We start from the raw sequence: 19,339 nt of genomic DNA on the forward strand, positions 1-19,339 counted from the left end.
TCCAAAGGATTGATCAACTTTTCTTTGCAAACCATTATTTTAAAATTTGTGAAGTTTTTAAAATGACGTTTGAGTTACGAAGTGTGGAGCTTGTGTTTCCTATGTTTGTTTTTCCAATTAAAAAACTAAATTCAAGCAGTACTTTGTAGGACTGCTCTATTGATTTTTACCAGGGGTCACACTATTTACTCTGAGCGGTGACCAAAAGTTCCACAAACATGACTAGGGTCAGAGTTACATTGCTGTCGGATTCACTTCAGGGTCATTTAAAGGAAACCTAAAAGCCCATGGGGTGCACTGTGATGTGTCTGGAGGGAGAAATATGAACATTGCTCCCTCGGGAAGAAGCTCACGCCCCCAGTCTGACTGTGTGCCTGTGTCCCCATCATCTCAGGAACCAAGATGGCACTTCCGGCCAGCCCCGTCGGAGAGTGCACTTGAGCCCCTCACTGTTCCTGATGCCCTGCCGGGCCTTCATCTCACTTGTTCACATAGGCGTAGTTAGAAAGCAGGTTTAGGGGCGCCTGGGTGGCTCAATGGGTTAAGCCAACTTGACTTCAGCTCAGGTCGTGATCTCGCCGTTCATGAGAGGACAGCATGGAGCCTGCTTGGGATTCTCTCTCATTCTCTCTCTCTCTTCCCCTCCTCTGCTCACGCTCACTCATGCTTGCTCGTTCTTTCTTTCAAAATGAATAAGTAAACTTAAAAAAAAAAAAAAAAGTTTACGACTCAGTTTCTCACAAGAAAGTAAATGCAAATGTTACCCAATGGCCTCCAGTGCAGAGAGCTGGTTGCTACCCAGAGACTAGGCTCAGACCCTGAGATGCCAAAGGCTAAGTTCTCTATCATCTTCAGTGGAAGTCTTTCTAGAACATTCTATAACCCCCAGAACATTCATCGTGCACGTATTATATTCGGTACACGCTGGACATACCGTGTATCCTCCTCAGTGATGTGGGCTCTCTGCGACACCGACATGCTTTCCCTTTGCCCCCGAGCACGTGTGTGCAGAGTAGAGACGTGCCCCGTGACGCTTCTGACACCACCAGGCGAGATTGCGATGTCCGACACCATTATCTTTGCCGCTTTTTTTTTTTTTACTGATGCGCTTTGGGGCGATTGCATACCTGTGGCGTGCACGAGGAATAGATCTAGAGGCCTTCCCCCAACCCAGATTTAAGAAGGTAGGAACGTTCTGCTTGGGGTTGCCTTCGTTACAGGACTAGGCGCTAGGACTAGCGGGAGCCGGATGGCATCACACGCACACGCACCAACTCCACCGCGGCTTCTTGGGCGTTTCCAAAGCAGCCTCTCGCTTTTTGCCGTTTTCCGCGGACAGTAACACGTCGCCTGGGTCCTGGAGGTTAACTGCCAGCACAGCTGCGTGAGGGGTTGCTGCTGGGCTTCCGGCCGGGGAGGCACAGCTCTGCCAGGTGACCTGTGTAGTGTCACTGTCGTGAGTGTGTCCACTTGGCTGCATGGTCTGGCGGCCGCGTCGAGGCGTTGAGGTAGCGGACTCCGGCGGCATCCGGCCCTGCCGACTTCTCCCGCGGACGTCCTTCTGGTCAGCAGGTGCGCACACAGAACTTTGTGTTCTGTGTCTTTGCTCCCCACCGATTACATTTGTTCTTCTCATTGGTCCCACATTATAGAATTTACGGAACCACTTCCTTACTGGGGGCCACGCAGGTTGCTTCCGGGTTTTCCCGGAAACGAAGCCAGGTTAGCTCTCGGGCCTTTTCGCTATCAGCGCTTCCTCTCTGGAATTGGTGTAGGTTTTGAAAAAAGCGGCGTGAGGGGCCAGAGGCAGACACCTGGGGCCGGTGTGCTGTCCTGGCTGCAGGCGTCGCTTGTCCCTTCTCTTTCCTGGGCGCGGGGTCACCGTCCCCGTTTGCTGCCATTCTCAGGCTGGTCTCCTAGGCTCCCTTCCCTACCCCACCTTTCTGCCTCCCGCTTGCCCACCCCCCCGCCTCTCACCAGCGGGCTCCCTGGGCAGTAGGAGGGAAGGCTCCTTTCCTTCTGGGGAGCGGGAAGCAGCCAGCTCTGACAGTTTGGGGCGGCCCAGGGTCTGGGGCTCTGGGCTGTGTTGCATGTTAACAGAGGGTGACGTGCTGTCCCTTTCACCCTCCAGACAGATTCCTTAAGCTCCGTCTCTGAACTGCTCTGGGAAAACGTATGCGCTAAACAACCCAGAATGCTCAATTAGGGAAATTCATCTTGAGCGGTGTCAGCACGTATGGCTGGCAAGGGAATTAGCGGGTGACAGGTGTGCCGGGGAAGGTCCGACGGCAGAGGTTATATGGTCAGGACACGATGCCACACGCACAGCCTGTTTAAAAACACACTGCTTTCGTGTCACAGAGTCCTACAGCTGTGCCCACATATTAAAACAGAGTTCGGTGAGCGGACGGTGCGCTGCCCGGTGGTCCAGCTGAGACCCAGGAGGACGGACCTGGGGAGTGGTGGCGCAGATGGCTGGTGGCAGTGCCAGCAGGGCTGGGACCAGACAGCACGAGACACTCAGCTGCACACGCGGCTGCTCGTGGCGACTTTTCTCACACTGCAAACCGATCCAGAGCCCAGCCTTCCCATTCCTTACTTGAGGGACGTTTCCTTTCTTTTCCTACGGCGGCAGCGCCTGTGGCTGTGAGGTGATGACACCCGACCACAGCCACATGGGACTTGCCCGACGCGACTTCTTGATGGAGGTTTAACTGGGTGGTTTGTTTAGTTTGAAAAGCATGGGGTTGGTTGTGATTCCAGTCAGCTGCAAGTAACAGAGAAATCTACATAACAGTGGCTTAATCAGGAGAAACGTATTCCTTGCTCAGTTTTAAAAAATGGGAGAGTAGGCCTTCTGGGGCCGGCTGGGTGCCTGTAAGAGTGTCAGACTGCGGGGCAGGCCAGCGGAGGAAGGGAGGACGGGTAGGTACCGGCGCCCAGCAGCAGCATAAACCCTAATCCGTGTTCTTGTTTTTATCTCAGATTTAGGGAAATCGCAGGATCCTTAGAAGAAGCACTTACAGACGAATTGGAGAAAGCCCCAGGTAATTTCCATAAAGTGATCAATGGCAGGTTGTCACTCAGGGCATCAGTTAAGCTCAGCACTTACCCAAGCTTTCATGTGCTCAGGGTACTTCCACCTTCTGTTTGTTGTATAGTACGTTAGACCTGAAAAACATAGCTCAACCTCTTTTTTTTTTTTAAAGAGGCTAAAAGCAAGTCTTTTGGTTCATAGAGCTGCTTTATAGAAGAATGGAATGTTACTCAGCCATAAAAAAGAACGAAACCTTGCCATTTGCAACGATATGAATAGAGCTAGAGTGTAATGCTGAGTGAAATAAGCCATTTGGACAGAGACAGATACAATATAATTCCAGTTGCATGGTGGAGCTTTAGAAACAAAACGAATGAACAAGGAAACAAACCAAAGCACAGACTCTCAGATAGAACAAACTGGTGGTCCCCAGAGGGGAGGGGGCTGGACCATGGGTGAAACAGGGGATGGAGACAGTACACTTACCTCGAGCAGCGAGTAGCGCATGGGATTGTTGAATCGCTGTATTGTGCACCTGAAACGAGCATAACGCTCTATGTTGACTACTCTGGAATTAAAACAAAATTGAAACTAAATTATTTAAGAATATAAGAAGCAGACCTCATTTTTGTTTCTGAATATAACACATCAAGGGGATCGATCAGCTCTTTTTAGTCACACCTGGCCTCCATCTGCTTTCCTCCTGAGGGCAAAGGACCAGGATGGCCCTTCCCTCCTAGGGAATGATTCACACCCAGGGCTCCTGCCCCAGGACTCCTGAGCCCTCGGCCCCAGTCCTGGGACCCTGGGCAGGTGACAGTGGGTGGTGGGTTGCCAACATATTTGGTTTCCGTAACAGCCTCGTGTCATACAGTCACACGCCCAGGGGCCACTCACATAATGTCCAGCTATTTTGTAGCCACGTAGGCCTCCGGGCTGCTCCACTTAAATTTCTGCTCACTTGTGTGTAGCCAGATCAGCCAGACTGCGCTGTTTTAGCTTCCAAGATGGTTTTCGTCTGTCTTTGCAAAACATGGTCCTAGGTGACTGACTTCTGTGTGGAGCGTGTTCCTGGTAGGGGAACGGAAGAGCAGACAGATGCAACAAGACAGATTCAGAATTGAAGCTGCAACCCTTGCAAGTGACCCACTCCAGCTTGTGTTTGTGACTTGGTGTAAAATAACCGATTAACAAGTGATTTCTGAATATCGTATGTGTTCACTATGTATCAGACATCCGGGAAGGGGAATTGTGCAAAATCAGGAAACACGGTGCCTCGAAAGGTGAAACATGGATTATGGCCGCTTTCTCTGCTCTTGAATTATGCTTTGGAAATACTACAATTTGGCTGTGCATTGCCTGAGATTCTTTACACGTCTGTTTTTTTCTCCTTAGCTGGCAGTGCATTTTGCCTTTTGGCTTCTCACAGAACGTGGAGCAGCCTTCAGAGGTGCTGGTCAGATGAGATGTTCCTGCCGGTGCTGGTGCATCGTCTCTGGAGGCTCACGCTGCAGATTTTGGCCCGGTACTCCGTGTTTGTCAGGGAGGTGAGGGCTGGCTGCGCAGCTCATCCCGAATCACAACCATTTAGAATTCAAGAGGGGGCATCTCGGTGACTCATTTGATTAAGCGTCCGACTCCGGCTCAGGTCGTGGTCTCGCGGTCTGTGGGTTTGAGCCCCGCGTTAGGCTCCGTGCTGATGACTCAGAGCCTAGAGCCTGCTTCAGATTCTGTGTCTCCCTCTCTCTCTGCCCCTCCCCTGCTCGCACTCTGTCTCTCTCTTAAAAATAAATAAACATTTAAAAAAATGTTAAGGGGCACCTGGGTGGCTCGGTCGGTTAAGCATCCAACTTCAGCTCAGGTCATGATCTAGTAGTCCGTGGGTTTGAGCCCCGCGTTGGGCTCTGTGCTAACAGCTCAGGGCCTGGAGCCTGCTTCGAATTCTGTCTTCCTCTCTCTCTGCCCCTCCCCTGCTTGCTCTCTGTCTCTCTCAAAGTAAAAGACATTAAAAAACATGTTTAAAAAAAAAAAAAAGAATGAAAGAGGGACACCTCAGTGGCTCAGTTAAGCATCCAGCCCTTGATTTCAGCTCCAGTCATGATCTCAGTTTGTGGGTTCGAGCTCTGCCCTGTGTCAGTCAGGCTCTACTCATGACACAGAGCCTGCTTGAATCCCTCTCTCCCTGCTCCTCCCCTGCCCACACACACTCGCTCTCTGTCTCTCTCTCTCAAAATAAACATTTTTTTTAAATGTTAAAAAAAAAAAAAGAATTAAGGAGGGACACCTGGGTGGCTCAGTCAGTTAAGCATGAGATCCTTGATTTCAGCTCAAGTCATGATCTCAGTTTGTGGGTTTGAGCCGTAAGCCAGGCTCTGCTCTGATGGCACAGAGCCTACTTGAGATTCTGTCTTCCTCTCTCCCTGCCCCTCCCTTGCTCTCATTCTCTCTCTCTCTCTCTCTCAAAAATAAATAAACACTTAAAAAAAAAAAAGAATTAAAGATCCTTTCATCTTTATGCACGGAGCTAAAGGCGCTAAGACTTCTAAAGGCCAGGCTGTCACGAGAGGTAATTTGGAGGACAGCAATCAACTCTTTTCTCAAGTTTGTATCCAGTGTTTGTTACCTTTTTCTTCCTGCCGCTGTTGCCTGTGTGGGCCGTAATTACCCTCTCAGTGCTTCCTCTTATGGAAAAGCACTGTCCTGACTAGCTTGCTTTCCTGTCTCAAGGCCAGAGTCTCCCAGGTGCCTCGAAATTAAAACAAAGATGCTCATTTTAATGAAAATGAGTAGAAATAAAAATATGTACATTTTAATAGTATTTGGAAGTTGAAAAAAATCGTACGATCATCGAGACTAAAAGGTAATGATATTAGTCAACCTTTCCATCATTTCAGAATACGCTCCTCTTCTCCTCGCCGAGTACTTGACTCTATTAGGTATCCACATGCCTTTGGAGATTATCAGGTGTCACGCTCACAGCCACTGTTGTGCCCGATTCGCGAGTTCCCAGAGACCTCCAAGGAGCCGTTACCAATGTGAATACAAAAGGGTCTTTATTACATGCTCGAACAGGGGCTCATCTGCCTACCCGTGTCGTGGCAGCAAGATGAAGCGAAGAACAATAGCGAACAGGGTTTTTAAGGAGTAAGGGATGGGGGTGTTACAGTACATGTAACATCATCACATAAGCACCAATTACAATTACAGCTTTGACCATTCAGTATCTGTGAGGCGTTCATTACTTTTGGTGGGACCCAATCATGACTTTTGAGAATACTTTGAAAATGACCAATTATGAGGTGAGTTCAAAGGGCCCACGTGGGGTTCAGGCAAGCGGTGAGAAATTGGCTAGTTAGTATCTGCAGTTCCCAGCCTTGACTCAGACCATAGGAATGTTTTTTGATTAGCTGAACTGAGGGCGGTCCGAGGATGGCTTTAGCCTTGAACAGTCTGAGGCTTTTCCTGGAACTGGAACTGAGACTGGGGCCACGTGCAGCCCGAGGTTGCTCTTAATGGAGGACTTAATTTTTGGCTCTTCACCACAATAGGGTTTGCACAGGTTGGCGCTGAGCACCTAGGCAGACCCCGTGCCAGCGTCTCGTTCTCAGAGGGGCCCTGCCTCCACCCGGACGGTCCCAGGGGACAGACGGGCGTGCAGCCTGTTCACTGTGCGTGATACGTATGAAAATAGGCCTAGGCGCAAGCAAATTCTCAGGAAGGACAACATTAGGAGCCTCATCTGTCAGAAGGATTGCAGTCTTCACTGGAGCAGGAGGGGAAGCCCCACGTTGTCTTGCAGAATCTTCTAATGGATCCTTCCATTAGACGGGCTTTCACGTCAGACTGAGGTTCTGCCACTTAAGCTTATTCTGAGAGAGAGCACAAGTGGGACGGGCAGAGAGGGAGAGAGAGAACCCCAAGCAGGCTCTGCACCGACGCAGGGCTCGAACTCACAAACGCTGAGATCAGGACTTGAGCCTAAGTCCAGGTGGCCGCTTACCCGACTGAGCCACCCAGGCACCCCTAGGTTCTGCCACTTTTAAATTTTGTGGCCTTAGGAAACTTAGATGCAGGGATCCCAAACTCTTCACCTGTAAGATGGGGAAACACTTTCTGTATGTGGTGGTTGTGAGGAGTAAAAAGGGATACATTGAGCATCAAATTGTTGACAGAAGTGCCCGGCAGATTCTGGGAGCTCAGAGAAACTAGTTTTCTTTTCTCCTTTTACCTTCCTCTGCTCAGAAGGGTCTTAGCAGACCACCCTGCCCTTCAGGCTGTTCTGAAGACCCCTGTGCAGTTAATTCTGCGGACACAGCGGGGTTGGTGCAACTCTTCAGTTAGGCCTGAGTCGGCTGAGTCCTGCGCTCTTACCAGCCAATAATTCTTACGTCTCTAATAAATAATTTTGCCTCCAGTGTTCATTATTCCATTTTTTCCTTATGATGGGGTACTTCTCTTTGGTTTTTCCCTTGTAACAATACATTATGCGAATAACACTTCTGTCTATATTATTTGAAACGTGGTGAGGTTTGGATTTTGATTTTTTTAATCCTTATTAATTATAATCAGCATTAGATAAATTTACAGAGCAAACCTGGTAAAGGATTTACCTAATTGAGCTAATGAATTTTTTTTAACCATGATACTCTGGAAATTAATTTTCATTTGGTTTAGTTTAGAGACCTAGTTTACTTTTGCCTATTACTTTTTATCACTCAAAATTAGACACGCGCTAAGGAGGATAAATGTACGCGGGGTTGTAGTTTGACTTCGTTTCTCCTTGTTGTTCTTTCGCTGGTAAACTTCTACTGAACAGTTTGCAGACAGCTGTCCCTTGATGGGGGACAAAAATAAATGCTCTGGCATGTGACAGGCAGGAAAAAAAGTTAATCACGGAAACCGTTTTTCAGCTTTTACTCAGGCCCATCTCTAACGAAAGTGCCAAGGATATCAAAAGGCCTTTGGGAACCACTAGCAAAGATCCCTCAGTTACCCAGGGAAATGGCGAAGACCAAGGAGGTGGCCCTTCGGAAACAAAGTCCGTGGCTTCCATTTCCAGCACACACCTTGTGTACGTGGTCGCCGACCTGGACAGGCTGCAGGAGCAGGTAGGCCTGTGTCCCGCAAGTCCAGGTGCTCAGTTGGGTGTTTTCATAGCAAATGATATGTGCAAGGACTGGGGGCTTGGAATCGTGGGGCCCAGGGGTGTCCAGAGAGAGCAGGTGCACCAGCACTCCGAGGGCCCTCTCCAGCTTTCCCCCGCAGGGAGGCCCTCTGCCTCCTTGCTTATCAGTCTGCTCTCATGTTTCGTGAACCCGGGGGGGTCTCTGCTGCCTTTTCAGGGCTCCCATCACCAGCGCCGAGTGAGCCGTGCTCCCTGCTCACTAGCTCCGCTCACTTCGTCGGGTTGGATTTTAATGGTTTCCACCCCCACTTGACCACATATTATCCTGGCAACATTTAACCTTCGCCTGTACTTGGAAAGTGAACCGTGAAAACTTCTCCCCCTGTTTTCTCTGGGCATATGTCCACGATTCGGGCCTTTATCATCAAGAGGGCTTTGTGGGCCGAATTTGTATTTGAGTGCTCTGATAACATAATTCTGTTTTCTTTTGGTGGTATAGGGGAAAGCCACACAATAGAAAATGGTTTTGCTTATTCCCTGGGCCTGTTAATAGCCGTGGGCTGCAGTTTGCCGTGGCGTCAGATTCTGCTTTAGCGAAAGTGTTCAGAGTTTTGCTTTCTTCTGATGAAAATGATAGGAAGCCTTGGGTTTAGTTTCATCTTTCGTTAATAGTATTTTAGAGTTTATAGATACGAGTAGAATTGCCTCTTTCTGTGGTTGATTAAAAGCAACTGAATATATAAAGTGCATATTTATTTCAGCTTCCAGAACTCTTGGAAACAATCAAGCCAAAACTTGAAATGATTGGCTTTAAGAATTTCTCTTCTATCTCAGGTAAAAATGAAATCCTTAGACTCAGCAAATCTTTGAATAAGAAATCATTTAAAATAAAACTGTAGAGCCTGTAGTACATATTTAAACTACCGTTTTCTAGTTGTAAATCCTTGGTTCCTTCTGTATACTGTCCTGTGATTATAGCTTCTCCAAGTGAGATATTTTGTTGACTTCTAATACTTTGATTCGATTCAGCTTATTATTGTACACCCTCTAAATAGTGACAGTGTCTAAAGTGAAATCCACAGCCGGGCCTGACGAAGCGGCTAAACTCCACCTTTGTATCTCGACAGCAGCCCTGGAGGACTCCCGGACATCTCTGTGCGCCTGTGTCCCGGCCTTGAGTGACAGAATCATCCAGGACTTGAGTGAGTCTTGCTTCAGTTACCTGAAAAGTGCCCTGGAGGTTCCCAGGCTCTACCGCAGAACCAACAAGGTCAGCGCCATTCACTGGCAGGAGGTTTGGGGTGGGGAAACCCAGAGCAGGAAAGCCACGGAGGGAGACCCAGAAATAGGTACCCGGGGTTAGTCCGAGGCAGGCCTCACACGGTACGGACTCTTCCTGGCTGCCTTTGACCTTAGGAAAGATAGTCATAACTCCAAAAGAAAGTGTTTTAACAAAATGTTTGTAGTGCCTAGACTTTGTATCTTATATTTGAAAAAAAAGTCGAATTTACCTTGCTCCCTTCATACCGTCCTCGCAAGTACCTGGTGTCTGGTTGTATAACTTGAAAAGATCTGCAAAGTCACATTAGGGATACGAGAAGCGTCTTTTAGATGAAAAAGGGAGCCCGCACCCTGGGTTCAGAATCGAATTCCTCTGTTGTCTCATTTGGTAGAACGGCGGACTCGGGGAAGTCGTTTTGCCCAGAGCTTTCCTTTCCGTTCCTGAGCTCTTATTTTTGTGCATTGATACGCCCCTTTCCTTCTTGATACATCTCCCTTCATTTTCTGTTGGATTTTCTTTTTTCCTGGTAGAGAAAAGAGTTGGGTGTTAGGCAGTTTAGCACTGAAATGATTTTGAGGACCTGTGGAAATTCCCTGAGAGGTGCCGTGTTGGAGCCTCCCCTGGAGCCCCTCCACATGCCTGGCTTAGGGCGGCCTCTGCTGTGTGCTGAGCATGGACGTCTTGTCCCGTTTGTGTGACTCTTCCCATCTGACTCTGTGTTCAGGAGGCAGGGAGTGTTCAGTGGACACGGAGGGGAATCTCCCTTGTGGCTGCTTTTGTGAAACCGGGGCATGCAATGGCACTACCACTTCCAGCAGGGGAACTCGGCCCCCTCATTTCCCCTTTCTGGTCGGCCTTGTAGCTCCCGCTTCAGAGTGGGAGAGAGAGACCTACTCTGTATTCCCAGATACGTTCATTGTCCTTTCGGAAGCTACCGGCTTTACCGTCTGGTGTATTGGCCAAGTGCTTGCGGGTCCGATACGGGCACTGTGGGTCAGATACTCTCATTTGCTCTTCTCCAGAGTGAGCGCCTGTGTCCTTGTTCTCAGATGAAGGAACTAAAGCTGAGAACAGTCCAGTTACTCGCCCTAGAGCCTCGCGTCTCAGTCTGTCCTCCAGCAACATTAGCATCACCTGGTGGGAGCCCATCAGACATGCACCATCTCAGTCTCCGCTCTCCCAGGCCCTGCGTGTGTGCCCTGAAGTACTCCTCTCTCTCTCCCTCTCTCTGGCTCTAAACATTTTCCCTTGCTTTGCTCTTCCTGAGCCCCCTGGCCTCAGGGATCGTTCTGGAGACAACATCAGTCAGTGCTACTGTTTGGGAGGGATGGGGTTTGTGCATTAGTAGCATCCTTCTGCAGTCTGAGTAACTCTTGGTTTTCTGTCCCTTTTTTCCCCACCTCCTCCGTCATTATTCCAGGAAGTGCCGACAGCAGCCTCCTCTTACGTGGACAGTGCCCTGAAGCCCTTTCGCCAGCTGCAGAGTGGGCACAGGGATAAGCTGAGACCGGCAATAATCCGACAGTGGCTGGAAGGCGCCCTCTGTGAGAGCACTCATAAGTAAGTGCCTTAACAGTGAGCCATTTCAGGGGCGCCCGGGTGGCTCAGTCGGTTAAGCGTCCGACTTGGGCTCAGGTCATGATCTCACGGTTCGTGGGTTCGAGCCCCACGTCGGGCTCTGTGCTGACTGCCAGCTCAGAGCCTGGAGCCTGTTTCAGTCTGTGACTCCCTCTCTCTCTGACCCTCCCCGCTCACGCTGTCTCTCTCTCTCAGAAATAAATAAAAAAAACATTAAAAAAAAAATTAAAAAAAAAAAAAAAAACAGTGGACCATTTCAGACTTTCTTAGAAGAGTCCCAAGTCAGAGACCACGGAGGCCATCAGAGGGTTGCATGTTGTGTGACCAGGGGGTGAGGTGACTGCTGGGCCAGTCAGGTGCAGGTGCTCACACCTGTGCTGGTGGCTGAGCCGCCCTCATCCCACTTCCCCTGCGCTGAACACAATGGGCCCCCTGCCTCTACCTGGCCTACCTGCCAGCCAAGGTCAAGTTCTTGGGGGTGCGGGCACATCCGGTTCCCCAGCGCACCCAGTTTTTGGAGTCCAGGGTGTGTTTCACGCAGGCCTCTTCCTGCACATCCAAGCATACATTTTCCTGTACGATCCGCGCTCTCCTCAGCTTTGTCCACAGTGGCTCTGCTCACGCCAGATAATCGAAAGTGCAGACAGGTGAGACCGCTGCAGCCAAGGAAGAGAAAACACGTTCTGACACATAATTACAATTGATAAATGTTTGGTGTCTAAAACCCTGCAGCCCTTGGAAACATCAGGAGGTCTTCAGAATCCCTTTGGCTGCATGTCCCTTCATTTCCCAGTGAATAGACTTCTCCCCCAGATGCCAGCATTGAGTTATGTCAAAAGTATATCATTCAGTTTTGTTACTGAATTTTGTTTCATTATTTTCAGTGGTACTTGATTTATTTCAATTACTTCTGAGTTAAGGGATATTTGTGGGTTCATTTAGAACATCACAGTGAATTAGAATCCTGTTTTTGTGGGCAAGTATATTCCAAGTGCCAAGTAACCAGCTGGTAAACCAAGTTTTGAAATGCAACTCATTTGTAATCCGCAAATGATATTGAGAGTATTGTGAAGGCAATAAGTTTCATTTAAGAACTTGAAAGGTTTCTGTTCTTTACAAGATGAACTGCTCCTAGAACTGACCGTAAATGAATCTGTTACTTGGAAGTGAGCGCCAGCCTTTCTTCCTTCAAGTAGGAAAGACTGTGTCCGGGGCGAAAACTGGGAAGAGTCCACGTGCGTATTTCAGAAGTTCAGAGGGATTGTGGTGCTAGGGAGTCAAGACCCCTTTTTTTCTCAGTCTTAAGAAACATTGATCGGTTCACCACAGCTGATTTCTTTCGTTGGAAATGAATGAATGTCTTACAAATCTGTTTTGGCCCACAAAGCCGGTCAGTGTGCGCGTGCACACGAGTGCTTCCCGCTCACCAGGAAGCGGGTCTTGTGCTCCAGGTACTATGAAACCGTGTCTGACGTTCTGAACTCGGTGAAGAAAATGGAGGAGAGCCTGAAGCGGCTGAAACAAGCCAGGAGAACCACTCCCGCCAACCCCGTGGGTCCCGGTGGCGGCATGAGCGACGACGACAAAATCAGGCTGCAGTTGGCCTTGGACGTCGAGTACTTGGGAGAGCAGGTAACCACCGAGCCGTGGTCCAGTGCCTCACCTGAGCCCAGGCGTGCTGCTGGGTCGGGGGCGGGGGCGGCGAGCACTCCCGGGGCTGGGGGAAGGGGTCAGGGCCTCGAAACACTTGAAGGGAAGGGATGTGCATCACGAATACTGGAAATTGCCAGTTGAAGTCCGACGAATTGGGCTTCGGTGCAGCTGACATGCGCTGGGCTCACGGAGCCGCTAGAGGGCGAGCTCCCAGATGGAGGCGGTGTCCTTTCCGCCCCCCGCCGGGGGAGTGCCAGACATGCGGTCTGGTGGTTAGAAAAAGTAGAGAAGCCTCAGCCCATGGATTTCTCAGTGTGGCCCTTGAGAGATGGTGCGAGCCCCACCTCTGTGCTTCCCCGCCTGAGTTCTCTTGGTTTCCAGAAAACACGGGCTTTGGCGTCCCGGCAGGTGCGTGAGCATTGCTGTACGTGGCATCACGCAGGAGTCAGATGTGGGTTGTGTGCAAGGCCTCTGTTCACAGAGGCGACTCGCTCAAAGATCAGGAAACTTCTTGTTCTTGAGAAGCTGGCTTTCTAAACTACTCAGGGTCCCTGTATAGCACACGTCGCCCAGGGGGATGTTGTGGCTGGAAGACACTTCCCCTCAGGAGCTGCTTGCTCTTCTAGCACATCAGAGCCTCACTGGAGAGCTGAAATTTGCTGCTTTGATGTGAACTCAGAGATCTATCCCGCGGCAGAAGTCCACTGCCCTGATTCTTTATCTCACAGGAGAAGCTTGTAGTCCTTTTACAAACAGGACAGTCTGTTAAAGAAACACGAAGAACAGAGAAGCCAGAGAAAGAAGGGAGCCTGGGGGTGCAGGAAAAGAGCTGGTGCTCCTTGGGCCCCGGTCCCCAGAGCGAACAGCAGCACACCAACAGATGCTAAATACTTGGTGTGGGTTTTTCCAGATTTTCCTGTGTGCGTGTGTGGGCATGTATGTGTGTGGTTAACAACAGCGGGCATTTGGTATATCCTGACTCGGTTACCACGGCAATCCACAGTAGTGGCCCTGCCACGGGGTCCACAGTCCATCAAGTTTGAAGAAAAGGCCGTTGATGACAATGTGAAGAAATAAAGTGCTCAGGCCAAGGCTTTTTTTTTTTGAAAACTCTCCATTTAAAAAATAGTTCACTTTGTGACTTCTGTTCGTGTGAGTTTTCCTTTCCAGTCCACAAAAGAGGCCCTTCCCCTGGGAAGAGCCCGATCCCATGGACTGAGATAAATGAACACACTGGCATCTTCTAATGGGGAGTGATTAACCCTAAAAGTGAAGCCTTACGATAAGTAGGCCCTTAGCCTTGGCCGTGAAGGGAGACTACCGTGCCAGCCTTTGGGGAACTGCCCTGGTCTGATTCCGGAGAGGGAGGGGGTGGCCATTCTGCAGGTTCTTTAGAAGGGTCTTTTGTTCACATTCAGCTCAAACCGCTGTGCCTTTCTCTGCTCTCCTGGCCTTTGCAGATACAAAAGATGGGCCTGGCGACAAAGGACATAAAGAGCTTCCCAGCACTCGCCGAGCTGGTTGCTGCCGCCAAGGACCAGGCAACGGCAGAGCAGCCATGAGCATCCGGGAGGGCCTGCAGGGAGGGGGACATTGGACATGGAGCTGGAAGGGAAGAAAGTGGCTCCGTCCCTGCTCCCGGTCCCCGCGGCCAAGAAGTGCTTCCACGGCGTCTTGGACGACGCACTAGCGCAGCTGCTCTCCGCCCGCTGGGGTCTCCTCCCTCCCAGAACAGAACACAGAAGCCTTTTTCCGTTGTATGGAAGATCATTTTTAAGACACTTGAAACTTTCTACTATAGTTTACAGAGCAAATTATTTTATTTTTATTGTAAATCTTAGCGTGGAAGAGCTGATTTCTAAAATAGGATTAAAGTGAATATATAGGTATGACTCTGGAAGGCTGGGCCCCAATCCGATCCCACCGTCGGAAGCGCCCACCTGCAGGGGGCCACCGTGTGGGGTGGCTCCCTGTCCTCTGCCCCGGAAAGTCGGCACACGCCGTGACTCCTCGTGACGCCTGGAGAAAGGCATCCTCCCACCGGGTGCACAGCGGGAGTGCGTCTGGTCACGCTGTCCCGGCAGGAGCTGGGACCTCTAGGAAGACGAGTTTCCTGAATAAAGAAGTGTCTGCCAGCAGCACGTGGCTTGTACTTGTGCACCCGGTGCGGGTTGAGTGCCCCTCCCGGTGAAACCAGGTTGGGCACCTTTCCTCGAGGGCATCTGCCTCTCGCTCTCCCCAGCGGGTGGTCCTCCTGCAGGTGAGGGGGCGACAGAGCCATGCCCCCTGTGTCGGGAGGGAGAGGCTGCGGGGATGTGGGCAAGAGGTGGGGGGAAGCCGGTGCCCTGCCCCCACTGTGGCAGCTCCGACTGGTTGGTACTGGGCATCCAGTCAGACACCCTGAGGGCGAAAGAGCAGAAGGGATTCGGCGTCAGGCGTGGACCTCGCGTGGCTGCGGGGCACTGGCCGTTGCCTCTCTGCGTGGTGCGCGGTGCGCAGTGCGTGGTGCTGGGCCCGTAGGCAGCAAGGGGGAGTGGCGGTCGGGAAGGAGGCTGGACATGAAGTGAGAGGGCAAGGCCAGCCTGCAACCAGTGGGGATAGACTGGCCCCCACATTTGTCTCTTGCTGCCTCCCTCCCCGCCCCCTCCCCTGGTCCCCAAGTTCAGCGATGGGCGTGCATTAGGTGTGCTTCCTTGAAGCCGTGCACGCACCGGGCCCAAGACTGGAGGGAGGTCCGGCGGGGCCTGTGCATCTCTCCGGGAGCCGTGTGGGCCACCTGGGTGACTGGGCCCCCGGGGGCTTCTGCGTGCACGCATGCCCTTGTGGGCAGCACACACCTCCTGCCTTGCCAGCCAGGAGCTCTGGGAGTGGAGACCCGAGGTCTGCCTCCCCGCCCGGTCAGCCCCCTGGCTGAGCACCCCCATCTGGCCCCGCGCTGGTCGGCAGGAGCCTCAGTTTCACTTCTCCCTCCCTGGCTGCTTTCCTTTCACATTTGTCTCAAAACGTGGTTGACAAGGACACGGCGTATTAGCCCCTCCATCTCCAGCGAGCTTATCCCCGTTATGCAGATGAGGAAACAGAAATTAAGGAGTTAAGATGACTAAGAAGTGGAATTTAAACCCAGGCAGGATAGTTCCAGAGTCCAGTTTGCTCAGGAGCAGGGAGCTCTCCCTCCTTCACACCAGCATCAGGACAGAGGGGCTGATGGCGCAGGGTTGGGGCCCCAGTCGTCCATTTCCCGGACACCAGTCAAACCCCAGGCTCGGCCTGGGTTCAGGAATCCCGCGTTTCTGGGCTCGTTCCAGGCAACACCCGTGGTGTTCCGATACCCGTTTCCAGGCTGAAGGAACAAGATCCTTTAGTAACCAGCACAACGTCCCAGAACACGTATCCCTGGCTCCCCGGAGCACCTTCTTTCACTTGACATGTGTTTTGTTAGCTTTGCCTTGAAGAGTCACAATTGAACAAAGTTTATAGAAAGATGAATAATCCATTTTTACAGTAAAACTATAATTACTTTTTAACTTATAACCTGCAGAATCTAAAAGCAGTCTCAAGCACAGGAGTCTTTCTGGCCAATGTAATGTGGAGCCAGGAAGGCAGGGATGAGTGGGTGGGGGTGTTTGCAGGGATGAGTGGGTGGGAGCTCCACACCGTCCTTCAGGGACCCTGGCTGCCTGCTAGGCACCTCCTCCGTCCTGTGGCTTCTGTGCCCCGCCTGAGGGTGACTTCCTGTTAGTTCCCTGTGGCTGTTGTAACAAATTATCCCGAACACGGTGGCTGAAAACGACAGGCTTCTCTTCCCTCCTGGTTCCGGAGGCAGAGTCCAAATCGGGCGTCAGCTGGGCCGCACTCCTCTCCCCCTTGCCTGTCCCACGTCTCGTGGCTCAAGGGATTCCCTCGGCTCATGATGGCCTCTGCCTCTGCCTTCACGTGGCCTCCCGCGCTTCTCCGTGTCTCCTCTCCTGTCCCTTACAAGAGCACTGTCGTTGGATTTAGGACCCGCCTGCCTCACCTGGGAGGATCTCCTCGTGAGGTCCCCAACTAAATTACATTCCCAAAGGCCCCTTTGCCCAGTAGGGTCACGGGCACAGATCCCAGGGGCTGGGATGTGCGTGGACAATTTGGGGGCCGCCATTTGGCCTCTGCTGCAGCCAACCAGGAAAGGGAAAGCATGTGAAGGGCCACCCCAGGGGGCGATCGTGGCCCTACGTGGGAGAGTACACCACGCCTCCCCACGCTCCAGGGGCCGAAGCCTGGCCACACGGGCTGGAAAGGGCCTAGCTGTGTGTCCAGGAAGAAGACGGGGAAGAAAACCCAAACAGCTTTTGGAGCTTCTTAAGCTACACCGCCCACCCCACCCCCCGTCTCCTGTTGGGGGTCTTTACCCGTGTTTCTCTGCAGCTCCTTGCACACTCCGTGGTCACCTGGTGAGAACCACTCAGCCATGACCCTGCCTGTGCAAAAGGCTGCCCCTGTGTGTCCACGCCTCACGGCCTCAGGCAGGGCAGCCCCGGACCTGTGGCACAGAGGAGGCCGGCACTGAGCTTCCTTCAGGGGCTGCGTGCTACTCTGCCTTAAGGACGGCAGCTGCCCTGGCGGTGAGAGGATGGGCATCCACGTGACCCTACCATTGAGAATGCGGAGACCTTCCCACTCAAGTTCATGTTTCAGAACTGGAGAATGGTGCCGAACATCAGACGTTGAGCAAGGTCTTCTGGGGGTTCTTACCTGAAGGCACCATTTATGTTCTCTGCTCTTGGCATCGTGACCTCTGAGAGAGACCCCTCGTGGTTGGCCACCAGACGTCCCAGGCAGAGAGCTCCCACTGTTTGAGAGGAAGCAGCCACCCCCTCCGTCCTTCTTCCACTGGTCAGGCAGCTCTGAAGGGCACGCTGTCTTTGACCTGGGCACCCCTTCCGGCACTCCCCACCTCACTGAAGAACTGCCAGGCATCCTGAGGGAAGTCACGCCTTCCTGTGACTTGAGAAGTGCCTCTGTGTTCCACTTGCCCTGTCGTCACTGTCACACTGAACCCCGGAACAATCTGGACTCTCGTCTCTTCTTCACTCCTGTTAACGTCGGGCTGAAATGCGTTCTTGATCTTTGAGGTGGTGTTTTGACCATGAGGTAGTCCAGTAACGTTAGGACCTGAATTCCTGCCCCACCTTAAACAGCTAAACAACACACCAAACATCTGAAACAGCACTGTGTGGACAATGGACAAGAGCAGAGTGGGATCCCAGAGAGAAGGGAAACGAGGTGGGCTGTGTGTGGACAGTATCCACACCTGAGTACAGGAGGCCCCTGAGCTGGCGACTCTGATTTGAGAGAGTCTGGAGTTGGGGGGTCGTTGGGGAGCAACGAGGCCAGAACTTGGAGACAGAGTATGGAGAGGAGGGTGGCTCACTTTGTCCAGCTGGGTGCTGGTTAGCTACTGGTGGGGCAGGAGGCCATCGAGGTGAGGAAAGCGTTCCTAGAAAGGAGGAGGTTGGATCACCCTCAGAGCTCAGGGGGCCCGGGCGTAGCGTGTGTTCCCACTGGCAGATTGGAAAGGCTCTGACAGCACCCACAGACAGAATCCTCAGAAGGACTGGCCTCAGGAGCGGCACCAGATTAACCCAAACCAAAGACTGGTCTGGACCCACTTAACAGCGTAACAGCAGTCCTCAGAGGGTAACTTTGCAGGTAACCCGACAGAAGCATGGAGGAGCCCTGAGTTCAGGGAGGTGGGCTGTGGGCCCTTCACTCCCTTGAACTTGATGGAGCCCCTGACATTCACCACGCACGGTGTTTGTGAGAGTCTCTCAGGCGTGCCTAGAACATCTGCTCTGTGTTCTGCAGCTTTAAAAACCACATGGCGAACCTGTGTCTGCACAGAAGCCTGCCCATGGATGTTTACAGCAGCTTTTATTCATATTTGCCCCCCAAAATTGGAAACAACCAAGTTGTCTTTCGGTATGTGGACGGATAAATAAATGGTCCGTCCAGAGAGTGCGATGTCGATCGGTCCTAAAAAGAAATGGAAATATCTGGAGGAATCTTAAATGCATATTGCTAAGAGAGGGGCCAATCCGAAAAAGGCTGCCTACACCCTAGATTCTACAGCATTCTGGAAAAGGCAAAATTATGGGGACAGAAAAGATGGGTGGTGGCGGGAGTTGGGGGTGAACAGGTGGAGCACAGGGTTTTTAGGACACCAAATGTCGATCCTATTATTAGCATATGGGAACTGTACTTTCTGCTCAGTTCTGCTGCGAGCCCAAAACTGCACTAAAAACATAAATTCTATTGGGGAGGGGGGGACACATGGGATGATATTGAAATCCAAAGTCTGTCCCAAACCTTCAGTACATGTTTCAGTGCCTAGAATTTTTCAGACTTTAGAAAGGGCAAGTGGTTTCCATCCTGTGTCCCGCATGGCGTCCCAGTGGGCTCGGGGGCAGCACCCGGTCGTCACACACATGGGTCTGTCTGCAGTGAGGAGAGGACGCTCCCCCGCTATAAGCTTCTGAAACGGGAGCATCTTTAAGCAGCCTGTTCAGGTTGGAGTTTGCTGGAAATGGGCAGCAAACAAACAAACATCATTTTCATTTCCCGAACTCAGTGAAGGTTCGGGATCTGGTGGGTGGGCCGTGGGAAGCCGTAGGTCCTGAGCAGGGAC

General features: G+C 51.6%; 1 protein-coding gene across 2 annotated transcripts in view; it reads left to right on the plus strand.

Annotated features, from left to right (window-relative positions):
* Positions 1-14,813, plus strand: part of COG2 (component of oligomeric golgi complex 2) — a 48,363-nt gene extending 33,550 nt beyond the window's left edge. Inside the window, exons 11-18 of one of the 2 annotated variants that reach the window (XM_039241244.1) lie at positions 2,986-3,047; positions 4,433-4,584; positions 7,948-8,145; positions 8,924-8,996; positions 9,290-9,432; positions 10,865-11,004; positions 12,474-12,654; positions 14,136-14,813. In XM_039241244.1, coding sequence (XP_039097175.1) covers positions 2,986-3,047; positions 4,433-4,584; positions 7,948-8,145; positions 8,924-8,996; positions 9,290-9,432; positions 10,865-11,004; positions 12,474-12,654; positions 14,136-14,237 — 1,051 coding nt within the window. In that variant the 3' untranslated portion in view covers positions 14,238-14,813. The remainder of the gene's footprint in view (positions 1-2,985; positions 3,048-4,432; positions 4,585-7,947; positions 8,146-8,923; positions 8,997-9,289; positions 9,433-10,864; positions 11,005-12,473; positions 12,655-14,135) is intronic. The other variant, XM_039241245.1, reaches the window with a different exon arrangement.
* The last annotated feature ends 4,526 nt before the right edge of the window (positions 14,814-19,339 follow it).

Source organism: Hyaena hyaena, unplaced genomic scaffold, assembly GCF_003009895.1.
Source record: "Hyaena hyaena isolate Hyena2069 unplaced genomic scaffold, ASM300989v1 scaffold_193, whole genome shotgun sequence".
In the NCBI taxonomy this organism is placed as follows: Eukaryota; Metazoa; Chordata; class Mammalia; order Carnivora; family Hyaenidae; genus Hyaena; species Hyaena hyaena.